Genomic DNA, 14,322 nt, shown 5'->3' with positions numbered 1-14,322 from the left:
ACCAAGCCTGGCTCACTTTATTTTATTGATGAGGAGCCCCAAACACAGGGTGGGAAGGGGACTTAAGGCCACTCAGCTCATCAGTGGGAGAGATGGGACACCTTCTCCATCCCATGATGCCTCATAGAACTGGGAGAGAGCGGAGGACGCTAAGTGTAGAAAACTCTGTTAAGGAGGTTGGCGCTTGGGTGAGAACGGAGGCAGCAGAGCACTTTGGGAAGGGGCAAGAGAAAGAGGACAGTTCTAGAAAGACAGGTCTTTCAAGATAGCCCGTTGGAGATGCCTGGCAGGAAATGGGCACTCAAGGCTGGAGATGCATCTTTAGATGTGGAGTCTTAGGATTAGGTGGAAGCAGAAGACATGAGCGTGTTTGGGCTTTCACATGAAGGATGAGAAGAGACGAGGATGGAATTCCAGGGCACACCAACCGTGAATGGGCAGGCAAAGGATAAACCGCCAGCAAAGGAGACCAAGAAGGTGACAAAACAGACTTGGCATCCTTTTCTAGAAAGCATTTACAAATCAGCAAGAAAAAGGTAAACACTCCACCCTTCAACCAACCAAAGGATATGGACAGAAAATTCACCAAAAAATATAGATGGCTAATAAACATGAAAAGAAAAAAAGCTCACTTACTAAGGATCACCAGAGAAACACATGGAAACTATGAGACAGAACAGAGAAACGGACAAGAGAGAAGGATGGGAGTGGGGGCACTGGTTGGTAGTGGAGAAGGAACAGATGGAGTCAAGGGTCCAGGGGCACAGGCTAGGCAGGAAAGAAAGAGGAGGCCACCCCTTCTCTGAGACAGGAGGGAAGACAATGCGAGGGCATCAGCCTAAAAACTGGACCTGAGGCCGAGTGCGGTGGCTCATGCCTGTAATCCCAGCACTTTGGGAGGCCAAGGTGGGTGGATCACTTGAGGCCAGGGGTCTGAGACCAGCCTGGCCAACATGGCAAAACCCTGTCTCTACTAAAAATACAAAAATTAGCCGGGCGTGGTGGTGGGTGCCTGCAATCCCAGCTGCTTGGGAGGCTGAGGCGGGAGAATCTCTTGAACCTGGGAGGGTGACATTGCAGTAGGCCAAAATGGCGCCACTGCACTCCAGCCTGGATAAAAAAGCAAGACTGTCTCAAACAACAAAACGAAACAAAACAAAACAAAAACAAAAAACTGGACATGGGCAAGAATAAACCAGTGAGGTCCAGTGCTGTATGAGGCAGGAGAGGATGGAGGTGCGGAGTCAGGCTGAGCGCAGGGGTACAGGTTTGCTGTGGCAGTGGAGGAGGAGTGTTCCAGGGAGAATTTAATGGGTTGACAAGCAGGGTTTTTTTTTTTTTTAAGCACTCTCAGAATATGTCTGATATGTACTGAACGTAATAGCAATGGCACTACAGTGTGCCCTTAAGCCTAGGAGGTGGACTGTAAGATGGGTGACCCTCAAAGACCTAGTCCTCCTCCCATTAACCACACTCTCTGTGGTCCCCTCCCACCATGAGTCTGGGCTTGGCCATGTGACTTTCTTTGGCCAGTGGGACCTTAGTAAACATGAGGCCAACAGAGCCTTAAGAAGAACTTCCGTTGGTGACAGTTGTAGCTGGGAATCCTGAGACCAGGAAGCTAAGAAGCCGGCACTGGCCTGCTGGATGATGAGTACCACCCCATGCCTGCTGACAGCCAGCTGACCCCAGATTTGATGGGCTCCTGCCTGAGTGTGCCCAGATGACACCAGCTAGAGCAGAGGTGAGCAGTCCAAATTCAGCCTGGCGCAGAGACTTGCAAGCAAATAAATGTTTGCTTTAAGTCACTGAGTTTTAGGATAGTTTGTCATGCAGCAATAGACAGCTGATACGCCTGGCTATGTTAATTGCCATGAGAAGACTGAGGCTCCCAGGTCACTCCTGTTTCCTGAGCTCTGGACATTCACTCCCTTTTCTTTTCCAACATCTTGCCTCCCCTCAACCCCAACTCATTAAACGCTTCCACTGAGCCCTCTGGCACCCAATGAAATATCATTAGCAAAATTCCCTGTATCTTTAATCTTCCTGTCACCTCCCAAACCTGGCCCTCCCCGGAAGACACTTTGGCCTCTCTGGTGAGGCTTGTTTTGCTCCCCAGCCCTCATATTCTGGGCCCAGAAGTGGGGACAAAGGGTGTCCTTCCTGCTCCTCATTGCCACTTCCGGACTAATCTCCCTCCTCTTTCTCTAAAGCCTCCACTGTCGAGCAGTTTTGAATGCCAAGTTTAGGTGCAAAACAGTAAGTGGTAATTCTACAAGCCTCCACTATCTCCTGACTCTCGGCAGAGGCTGGCTGAAGCAGGCAGATGGTTGAGACAAGACTTGGCAGGATGCGCAGAGCTGCAAGATGTGGGAAGGACAGTATTGACAGGGTTGACCCTGAGTGTAGCTGGGAAGGAGTGACAGGCCTGGAGAGTCCGAGGGGTGGCAGGGAGGGAATGCACAAGTGAAGAGGCTGCAGGCAGAGGGTAGGACTCAGGCACTTTGAGCTTTGGAAGCTGGAACAATGCCCTGGCCGTGGCTGTGAGGGCAGGTTGCCTTCCCACACATCTAAAGGTGTTGTGTGAAGTTCGTCTAGTGACGTCACTTCTGGGAGACAGAGCTCAGTCCTTCAGCAAGGAATGCAGGGTGCGTGTGTTAAACTATTTCAGGGTAGCTGCTCTGGGCTCTTCTGGGCAGTAGGAGGAGACATGCACCGGAATGGAAGTCAGTTCAATGTATAGGACCAGAGTTAAATTTGTGAGACCAAATCTGTCAGTCCCCAGAGACAGAGTAGGAGCTATGAAGGTGGCCAGCAGGCAGCATTCCCCCGTCCCTCTCCTTGCTCCAAGGACTGGGGTGGCCATCCTTTAGAGGCCATTGTGTGGGAATTTACAGTGTTGTAAAATAATACCACTGGGCCTGGCACAGTGGCTCAGGCCTGTAATCCCAGCACTTGGGGAGGCTGAGGCAGGTGGATCACCTGAAGTCATGAGTTCGAGACCAGCCTGACCAACATGGTGTAACCCCATCTCTACTAAAAATACAAAAAATTAGCCAGGCGTGGTGCTGCATGCCTGATATCCCAGCTACTCGGGAGTCTGAGGCAGGAGAATCACTTGAACCTGGGAGGCAGAGGTTGCAGGGAGCCGAGATTTCACCACTGCACTCCAGCCTGGGCGACTGAGAGAGACTCCGTCTCAATAAATAAATAAATAAATAAATAAATAAATAAATAAATAAATAAAATAATACCACAATTCTCAGTCAGTGAAGTGTTCAAAGCAACTCTGTTCTGTGGATTTTTAAGGTCTCACTTTGTGAGAACTAATCAGTAGATTTTCAGAATCAGCATTCAGGCAATTAAGAACTCCTTCAGTGCACCTTCAACTTTGAGGGTCAAGAGTTAACAGTCATTTCTTTCTTTCGTTTTTTTCAGAGATGGGGTCTATGTTGCCCAGGCTGGTTTTGAACTACTGGGCTCAAGCGATCCTCCCACCTCAGCCTCTTGAGCAGCTGAGACTATAGGTACGTGGCACAGCGCCCGGCTAACAGTTATTTCTTAATTGTTTTGATAACTTATTCCATAATTATTTATTTTAATATTACATATTATGCCTCTTAAAAATCAATTTAACTCAATTTATTGTTAAACCTCCCCAAATATATATGTGTATATATGTGTACACACTTGTGACATGTATTAGTTTGAGCCATATGAATTTCCAATAACTGATTATTTCTGACCTACAAAAACTTTCATATGGTTCACACTTAATATGTTCTTTTCAAAAGAAATAAAACTGAATTTTTAAAAAAGTGCTCTGGGTCGGCCGCGGTGGCTCACGCCTGTAATCTCAGCACTTTGGGAGGCCGAGGTGGGCTGATCACCTGAGGTTAGGAGTTCACAACCAGCCTGGCCAACATGGTGAAACCCCATCTCTACTAAAAATACAAAAATTAGCCAGGTGTGGTGGCAGGAGCCTGTAATCCCAGCTGCTTGGGGAGGCTGCGGCACGAGAATCGCTTGAACCCAGGAGGTGGAAGTTATGGTGAGATGAGATCACGCCATTGTACTCCCGGCTGGGTGACAGAGTGAGACTCCATCTCAAAAAGAAAAAGAAAAAAGTGCTCCATGATTCAAATGTCTCCTAAAGCAGGGGATATGGATTAGGTGGCAGCCCAAGACAGGCAGGGAAGCATCAACATTTCCAGGTCGCCTGATTAGGGTTACAGTGAATTCCTCCCTTTGACACATCAACAGACAGAAGCCCTTAGATTTTAGGGCAGTCACACCTCCCAGCTTGGTGCCATTCTCTGATCCTGGTCTGCTTTCCACAGTGTTTGGACTCACCATAAGACTGACACACCACGTGCACCAGGGGATAAGACTTCCAGAGGACTCGGTCACACCAGGAAGGCAAGTTGTACTTCATCTGCAAATCAAAGTCACAGGCTTTGTAAAATGCCTCTTATTATTATTTTTTTAATCAGTAAAAGAAAAGATTAACTGGTGGCCTCTGTAATCCTCAAATTAATTGGCTGTTGGCTTTTTATAGAATTTCCCTGTAGGTGGCTTTAAACTTTTTTTCACATGGCTCAAGTCCAGACTCCACTGCCATGCCTTCTTCTTTAGAATAAGATAACTCACCTTGCTGTGTTCCCTCACCTATCCTCCTGACTACTTCAGTATCCCTTGTATCTTCACCTTCTCTTACTTTCTTTCTGACTCAGATGAACCCCCACCTGTATTTTCAACTCAGTCTCTGCTCACTTTCTGCAGCCACTTACTTTAATAACACACTTCAGCTTCCACCCCCACTTCCCTATTCATCCACCTATCCACCTCTTCATCTCCCCATCTACCCATCTTTACTCATTCACCCATCCATCCAGCCACCTACCCACCTACTCATTCATCCATCCACCCATCCACTCATCTACCTATTCATCCATCTGTCCATCCACCCATCCATCCAACCACCTGTCCATTCATCCATCCACCCATCCACCTATTCATCCACTCATCCATCCACCCACCTACCCATCCATCCACCCACTGACCTATCCATCCATCCATCCATCCATCCATCCATCCACCCATCCACCTATCCATCCATTTATCCATCCATCCATCCATCCCTCCACCCACCCACACATCCATCCATCTAACCATCCATCCATCCACCCACCTACCCATTTGCCTATTCATCCATCCATCTATTCATCCATTCATCCACCTATCCATCCATCCATCCATCCATCCATCCCTCTGCCCACCCACCTAACCCTTCACCTATCCTTCCATCCATCCATCCATCCATCCCTCCCCCACCCACCTACACATTTACCTATCCATCCATCCATCCATCCATCCATCCATCCATCCATCCCTCCCCCACCCACCTACCCATTTACCTATCCATCCATCCATCCTTCCATCCACCTATCCATCCATTTATCCATCCATCCATCCATCCATCCCTCCACCCACCCACACATCCATCCATCCCTCCACCCACCCACCCACCTACCCATTCTCCTATTCATCCATCCATCTACTCATCCATCCATCCATCCATCCATCCATCCATCCATCCATCCATCCATCTGCCCACCCACCTACCCATTCACCTATCCATCCATCCATCCATCCATCCATCCATCTATTCATCCATTCGTCCACCTATCCACCCATCCATCCATCCATCCATCCATTCACCCACCCACACATCCATCCATCTATCCATCCATCCATCCATCCGTCCATCCACCCACCCACCCATCTATCCATTCACCTGTTCATCCATCCAACCATCCGTTCATCCATTCATCCATCCATCTATCCATCCATCCATCCATCCATCCATCCATCCACCCACCCACCCACCCAGTCTCCTATTCATTCATCCATCTACTCATCCATCCATCCATCTGCCCACCCACCTACCCATCCATCCATCCATCCACCCATCCATATCCATTTATACATCCATCCATCCATCCATTCATCCATCCATCCACCCACCCACCCACACATCCATCTGTCCATCCATCCATCCACCCACCCACCCATCTATTCGCCTATTCATCCATCCATCCATCCATCCATCCATCCATCCATCCATCCATCCATCCATCGCACCCATCCACTCATCCATTGACCCATTCACACACCCGTCTACCTACTTATCCAATCACTCAAACAGTATCTATTAATACTGTATGACAAGCCCTCTCCAGGGCCTCAGGCTGCAATGATGAGCAAGATGTCCACTGGGTGGGATAGACAAGGTAAACTGGCAATAACAACCCTCTTTTTTTTTTTTTTTTTTTTTTTTTGAGACGGAGTCTTGCTCTGTCACCCAGGCTGGAGTGCAGTGGTGCGATCTCGGCTCACTGCAAGCTCTGCCTCCCGGGTTCACGCCATTCTCCTGCCTCAGCCTCTCTGAGTAGCTGGGACTACAGGCGCCTGCCACCACACCCGGCTAATTTTTTGTATTTTTAGTAGAGACGGGGTTTCACCGTGGTCTCGATCTCCTGACCTCGTGATCCGCCCACCTCGGCCTCCCAAAGTGCTGGGATTACAAGCATGAGCCACCGCGCCCAGCCAACAACCCTCTTTTATCAGTATCCTTATCCCCTCATGTTCTAGCTCTTTCTTCTCTGTCTACAAACATAAACGAACTCATCCTGAAAGAGCCTACCTCTGTCATCTCCTTCAGTTACTTTTCTCTTTTCTTCCTTTTACCAATTTTCTTTCAAGAATGTTCTATTTTCAGGCTGGGCATGGTGGCTCACGCCTGTAATCCCAGCAGTTTGGGAGGCCGAGGCAGGTGGATCACCTGAGGTCGGGAGTTTGAGACCAACCTGACCAACGTGGTGAAACCCCATCTCTACTAAAAATACAAAATTATCTGGGCGTGGTGGAGCATGCATGTAATCCCAGCTACTCAGGAGGCTGAGGCAGGAGAATCACTTTAACCCAGAAGGTGGAGGTTGTGGTGAGCTGAGATTGCGCCACTGCACTCCAGCCTGGGCAATAAGAGCAAAACTCCATCTCAAAAAAAAAAAAAAGTTTTTATTTTCATACTCTCTACTTCTGAACCATTCACTTTTTAAAAAAACTTTAGGTACAACTTACATAAAGTGTGCTAACTGTAAGTGTACAGTCCCATGAATTTTTATGTTTGTATATACCCACTTACCCACTACCCAGAGCAAGATACAGAAAACCGCCATCATCCTAAAGGTTCCCTCATACGCCTTCCTTGTCATACCAGAGCCTCCTAAAGGTGAGCATTAGTGCAACTAACATCTCCATTGATTAATTTATATGAACTTATATAAATGGACTCGCTCAGTAGATACTCTTTTATGTTGGACTCCTTCAGCCACTTTGTTGCTTATAAAAGTTCCATTGTTTATAAATATCACATTTATCTACTCTACTGTTAATGGACATAGGGTTGTTTTCAGTTTTGAAGATTACAAACAAAGCTGCCATAAACATTCTTTTTTATTTTATTTTATTTTATTTTTTTGAGGTGGAGTCTCACCCTGTTGCTGAGGTTGGAGTGCAGTGACATGGCCTCGGCTCGCTACAGTCTCCACCTCCCAGGTTCCAGTGATTCTCCTGCCTCAGCCTCCTGAGTAGCTGGGATTACAGGCGCCTACCAGCACGCCTGGCTAATTTTTGTATTTTTAGTAGAGACGGGTTTCGCCGTGTTGGCCAGACTGGTCTCGAACTCCTGACCTCAGGTGATTCACCTGCCTTGGCCTCCCAAAGCTCTGGGATTACAGGCATGAGCCACCATGCCTGGCCAAACGTTCTTATACCTATTTTTGGTGAACAAATATACAAATTTCTCTTGAACACACACCAAAGTGGAATTACTGAATCACAGAATAGGTGCATTTTTAGTTTTCATCGATTCTGCCAAACAGTTAGTTAGGTCTCACTCTGTTGCCCAGGCTGGAGTGCAGTGGGGCAATCTCAGCTCACTGCAACCTCTGTCTGCCAGATTCAAACAATTCTCCTGACTCAGCCTTCTGAGTAGCTGGGATCACAGGAGTGTGCCACCACGCCTGGCTAATTTTTGTATTTTCAGTAGAGATAGGGTTTCACCAGGCTGGTCTTGAACTCCTGACCTCAAATGATTTACCTGCCTCAGCTCCCAAAGTGTTGGGAATACAGGCATGAGCCACCATGCCCAGCCTAAATAGTTACTTCTTAATATTGCAGTTCTCTGCATCGGCTGCCCCTGAGAATTACCCGTGGGGCTCCACAAATAGTCATGTACCACAATAATGGACTGCATATAGGACAGAGGTCCTACAAAATTATAATGGAGCTGGAAAATCCCCATCACCTAGTGATTCTGTAGCTGTCATCACGTCACAGCGCAACACATTATTCACATGCTTCTGGGGATGCTGGTGCAAACCAGCCCACTGCACTGCCAGTTGTATAAAAGCATAACAGTACAATTCTGTTCAGTACATAATATTGATAATGATAAACAACTGTCACTCATTTCCATGTTTACGATATTATTTATCATTAGAGTGTATTCCTACTTATAAGAAAATGTTAACTATAAAATAGCCTCAGGCAAGTCCCTCAGGAGGTAACAAGAAGGAGGCATTGTCATCATAGGAGATGACAGCTCCATGTTACTGCCCCGAGGACTTTCCAGTGGGACGAGATGTGGAGGTGGGAGATAATATCATTGACCATCCTGAGCCCATGTCAGCCTAGGCTAATATGTGCATTTATGGTTTTTTTTTTTTTTTTTTTTGAGATGGAGCCTTGCTCCAGGCTGGAGTGCAGTGGCGCGGTCTCGGTTTGCTGCAACCTCTGCTTCCAGGGTTCAAGCGATTCTCCTGTCTCAGCCTCCCAAGTAGCTGGGATTACAGGTGCGCACCACCACGCCTGGCTAATTTTTGTATTTTTAGTAGAGACAGAGTTTTGCCATGTTGGCCAGGCTGGTCTCGAACTCTTGACCTCAGGTGACTTGCCCACCTCGGCCTCCCAAAATGCTGGGATTACAGGCATAAGCCATGGTGCCCGGCCTACGTCTTAATTTTCAACAAAAAGGTCAATGTAAATGAGAGTTTTGAAATTTTAAAACTAGAAAAAAGCTTATAGATTAAGAATATAAAGAAAGAAAATATTTCTGTACAGCTGTACAATGTGTTTGTATTTTAAGCTACATTTTATTACAAAAGCATCAAAAATTAAATTGTTTATAAATAAAAAGCTTATAAATAAAAAATTACAGTAAGCTAAGGTTAGTTTATTATTGAAAAAAGAAAATTTAAAAAATCAATGTAGGGTAGCCTAAGTGTACAGTGTTTATAAGATCTACAGTAGTGCACAGTAATGTCCTCGGCCTTCACACTCATTCACCACTCACTCGCTGACACCCAGAGCAACTTCCAAGCCTGCAAGCTTCATTCATGGTAAGTGCCCTATACAAGTGTACCATCTTTTTTTTTTTTTTCCTTTTTTTTGAGACAGAGTCTTGCTCTGTCACCCAGGCTGGCGTGCAATGGCGCGATCTCAGCTCACTGCAACTTCCATCTCCCGGGTTCAAGCGATTCTCTTGCCTCAGCCTCCCGAGTAGCTGGGGTTACAGGCGTGTACCGCCATGCATGGCTAATTTTTGTATTTGTAGTAGAGACAAGGTTTCACCGTGTTGGCCAGGCTGGCCTTGAATTCCTAACCTCAAGTGATCCACCCACCTCGGCCTCCCAAAGTGCTGGGATTATAGGTATGAGCCACTGCACCCAGCCCAGTTTTTTCTTTTTATACCATATTTTTATTGTACCTTTTTAATGTTTAGATACACAAAAACTTATCATTGTGTTACAATTGCCCACAGTATTCAGTAAAGTAACATGCTATACGGGTTTGTAGCCTAGGATCAATAGGCCACACCATCTAACTGAAGTGGGCTTTGTGTATATACACTTCATGCGGTTCCCACAATGACAAAGTCACCTGATGACACGCTTCTCGGAACATATCCCCATTGTTAAGCAATGCATCACTATTTTCAGCTGCCTTCTGGACATTTTCTCTGAGTTCTTCCACTAATGTCATACAATCGATAAATCTGAAAACAAGTTCTATTTTTTTCCCCTTCAAGTCAGCTCTGCCTTGCGATTTTCCAGTTTTTATCAATGGCAATCAGGTCTCCCAATATATCCTGCTTTCCCCCTTTCTTTCATTTTCACTGTTTTTCCCCTGATTTGGCCCTAGCTGTTGCTCAGCTGAATGCACACAACAGCCTCCTCACCAATGCCCCTGCTGCGTCCTCATCCTTTACCACAATGCCCACCACAATTCTGCACATGCCACTCTGATGCACCAGTGCCTGGCAGAGCTTGCAGTGGCCCCCTATGGCCTGTCATCCTGGCATCTAGGACTGGCCACTCTCCCATCGCAGGCCCTCATCTGCCTCAACTTAAACTCACGTCAAACCAAACCATCCTTCACCAGCCTGCACAGGGATTCCCCATGGACCTGCTGTGACAGTGCCTTTGGGCCAGGTGACCTTATCCACACAGCAGGCAGTGGACCCTGCGGAACAGGGTGTCCCATCCTGGGGGTCCCAGCCTCGTGGGTGACAGCAGTCCAGGATGTCCTCCTGTCCTCTCAGTTGTATTCTCTTCCTCTCCTGCTCTGTTCTAAAATCCACCCAGTGATTGGCCTTCCTCTCCCACATCCAGTTCTTCACTTGCCCCTGAACTCTTTCAGATGACACTTTGAGCTTGTGCTCCATTGCCCTAGGCTTCTAGCGGGTCTGGGCACCTCACTGCCCCAGCCGTTCAACCCTTGAACCCTGCCAGGGGCTGGCTTCCCTGATCCTTCCCTGCCCTGGCATTGTCATATTCTGGCTCTGGCTACAGCTAGTTGCATATTTGTCTTGTTTTTCCTACTGTGAAGTCCCTGGAGCAAACATCTTTGCTCTCCCATCACCTAGGAGAGTGCCTAACCCATAATAGGCCATCAGGAAATATCTTTGAACAAATGAATACATATTTTATTGCATCTTTTCCCCAAACACTGTTCCTTGGAAAAAAGTGGCCTCATAAGATATTAATTGGTATTCCATGAATAACTGAGTTTGGCCTACAGATTTCCTCATGGAGAACCCCAATGCTCTTAGGCCCATAAAGGTTCTGATAAGTCCTGCAGTGAAGAAACCTGCTTAATGTTAATTCACTCGGCAGTTTAGCAAATATATTTGATCATGGGACTTTTTAAAAAAATGATCTTCAGAACCCAGTTAAGGAAATAATACTTTAAAATCCTCTCAGCATCTTAGAATATCTGGACAGAAGGGTTATTTTCCTAGCTCAAAGCAGTGCACAAGTGTGGCTGCCCATTTACTCTGTGACACAAATCAACATGTGCTTTCTAATTTTTTTCTTTGCTTTTTTGTTTGTTTGTTTTTGCCTAATGGATGAAGACGCTTTCTGTTCACCTTTTGGGAACAGACACGAGCAGGGAGGAGATGGAGGGCAGGGGAGGTGTCTATGAAGAGGACTCACCCCTGTCGCTTTCTGCTTGGTGTAGGCATATTTGTCCCGAGTCAGTCTTTCAAAACGGTAGGTTGGGGCAAATGTGATTTCTTCCTCCTCTGAAACAGAGAGACTTCGGTTTCAATTCTGATTTCCCAGGTTTTGCGTCTGGCCAATTTTCCCTATTCGTCTGGTAGGAAATCGGGGGAAAGGGGACGAAAGGATGGCTGGAAAGGCTCCAAGAGGAGAGGCTGCTGCTTTTTTTTTTTGAGATGGAGTCTCGCTTTGTTGCCCAGGCTGGAGTGCAGTGGCGTGATCTCGGCTCACTGCAAGCTCCACCTCCCGGGTTCACGCCATTCTCCTGCCTCAGCCTCCCAAGTAGCTGGGACTACAGGCGTCTGCCACCACGCCTGGCTAATTTTTTGTATTTTTTTAAGTAGAGAAGGGGTTTCACCGTGTTAGCCAGGATGGTCTTGATCTCCTGATCTCGTGATCTGCCTGTCTTTGCCTCCCAAAGTGCTGGGATTACAGGTGTGAGCCACCACGCCCGGCCGGGGCTGCTGCTCTTACCGAAGTGTAGGAAGACCTTCTGCTCCCTCCTCTCTGTGAGCAGCTGGTCGTGGGACAGGAGGTCTGCATACTGCTGCTGCTTGATTTTCTGGATGATGGTTTCTGCCTCCTGGAACAAGAACATGCCCAGGCCTCTGGTGAGAAGCCCTGCTGATCCAGGCCTGGCAAGCTTCGGGGCTGGGGGCGGGCAGCTGGATGACCCGGGCTGCAGAGTGATGGTGGCAGGGTGGCTGTGACAGTTATGGGAACCGGGCGTGAGCACAGGGGAACCGTGAGGAGTGGCTGAGGCTCAGTAATGGGAACAGCGTTGAGCCCCCAAGGGGAGCAGCCGCCTCAGCCCACTTGGTTCACGTGTCTCCACGACCACCTGCCCCAAGCTGACTCAAGGGAGCCTCCATCTCATACAGCCCCAGCCCCAGTCCCAGCCCCAGCCGGGCAGCCCCTTACCCAGGTAGGCAGATCCACACGGTAGTTAAGATCCCCAAACCAGAAGAGGTGCGTGAAGCGGTGAGTGATGTTAAAGGGACTCAGCTTCTTGTCGCCCAGGGCCAGGAACCGGAGAATGTTCATATAGTTTTGGTTTCGCCTAATGCAAGGAAAAAGCGACCATCTAGCACAGGGTCACCGGTTCCCCCTCCATTGTGACAGGAAGTCACTCCTGCCATAGGTGGGGGGCGAGGAGCACAGCAGGTGGGGAGAAGTGAGACTTAGCCCTCCAGCCCTGCTGCAGCAGACCACCTTAGTGTGCAAATATGGCACAGCCAGGATGCAAAGGGCATTTGAGGCCACACTGGGTGCACAGAGGGCCAAGGACCCAGGAGCAGCAGCATCTGCTCAGCAGAGAATCAGAACAGTGAAGATTCTAGATGGCTGTCTTCATTCCTGGGCCCCAGCTAGGCAAGATCAGCTTGGATTTGTAAGGAGGCCCCAGAGGAGGCTTTCCGCTTTAGAAACAGTGCTAGTTAGGGGTCCATCAGGCTAATGACACGAGGAAATATCTTTTCTGACCTTCAGACAAAATTCCTCCACACGTGAGGTCACTAGTGTGCTGCAGTTGACTTTAATGAGACTGTGGTGGGCCCTGAAAGGCCACAGGACATCCACAAAGTCAAAGGCAGGAGCTGAGCAGGTCCTTCGGGTGCTTAGAGGCATGAGGCGTGTCTGGGCAGAAAGCCCAAATGCACACTCTTGTGGGGAAGGAGTTCCATTACCTGAGTTTCTTTTCACTTCCTGAAGTCAAGTGGCTGTTGACGAACCCTAAGGAGGTTCCATTGAACATGAACGACACCCCCACGGCTCCCTTGTTCCCTAAAAAGAAGAGCAGAAAGAAGAATCAAAATATCAAACAGACACACTTGCCAAGGGGCCAGAAATCACCCGAAGGCAGGGGGAGAGGGGCAGTGAGTGAGGAGCTGGCAAGGGGAGGGCGAAACGGGGTCGTGTGGGGTGGGAGCCGATGGGCAGAGAGCGGGAGATGAGAAAATGCAGGAGCAGTGCAGATGGTGGCAGCCTCGGGCTTCTCGGCAGGGCAGAGGAAGGCGGCTGCTGCGATCCTCCCCCAGCATCTCTCTCTAAAGTGACCAGGGTGCTGAGCAGGCAGCCAGAAGCCCTGGGAAGATTCAGAAGGTTCCAGCCTGGGTGGGCTGATCTCCCTCCCAGCGAACTCAAGGTTCTTGGGGAGACCAAAAACCCACACTGAGATCACACCTTTTTCTGCCAACGTTCTGATCTATTCTAGGTCAGTGGTTCCCAAAGGGAGTTCCCTGGACCAGCAGCTGCACATCACCCGGGAACTTCATGGAAGGGCAGATTCTCAGCCCCACCCCAGACCTACTGAATCCGAAATCCTGGGATGGGGCCCAGTAATCTGTGTTTGACAAGCTCTCCAGGGTCAGTGGTGGGCAAATGCTGGCTCACTGCCAGCTACGAACGGTTTTACATTTGTAAATGGTTGGAAGCAAATCAAAAGAAAAACAATCTTTTGTCATTCATGAAAATATGAAATTCAAATTTCAGTGTTTGTAAAGAACATGTTACTGGAACACAGCCATGCCTATTGACTTCGGGATTGTCGGTAGCTGCTTTCAGACTACGATGGCAGAGCTGAAGCGTTGTGACAGTTGTGCGGCCCAAAGAGCCTAGAAGATTCACCATCTGGTCTTCCATGGAAAACACTTGTCAACCCCTGCTCTAGTTGATTCTGACACACGCAGGTGAGAAG

The 14,322-nt window shown here is 48.2% G+C and overlaps 1 protein-coding gene across 2 annotated transcripts in view; it reads right to left on the bottom strand.

Annotated features, from left to right (window-relative positions):
* The window catches only part of INPP5D (inositol polyphosphate-5-phosphatase D), a 156,104-nt gene that overhangs the window by 27,043 nt on the left and 114,739 nt on the right, over nt 1-14,322 (bottom strand). For both annotated transcript variants that reach the window (XM_055291011.2, XM_055291012.2), the window contains exons 14-18: nt 13,313-13,409; nt 12,549-12,687; nt 12,102-12,210; nt 11,562-11,650; nt 4,354-4,435 (exon numbers count right to left, since the gene is read on the bottom strand). In XM_055291011.2, the coding sequence (XP_055146986.1) occupies nt 4,354-4,435; nt 11,562-11,650; nt 12,102-12,210; nt 12,549-12,687; nt 13,313-13,409 (516 nt within the window). The remainder of the gene's footprint in view (nt 1-4,353; nt 4,436-11,561; nt 11,651-12,101; nt 12,211-12,548; nt 12,688-13,312; nt 13,410-14,322) is intronic.

This window comes from Symphalangus syndactylus, chromosome 8, assembly GCF_028878055.3.
Source record: "Symphalangus syndactylus isolate Jambi chromosome 8, NHGRI_mSymSyn1-v2.1_pri, whole genome shotgun sequence".
Classification (NCBI taxonomy): Eukaryota; Metazoa; Chordata; class Mammalia; order Primates; family Hylobatidae; genus Symphalangus; species Symphalangus syndactylus.
Note: the sequence above shows the minus strand (reverse complement) of the source record. Positions and strands in the feature narration are given on the sequence as shown.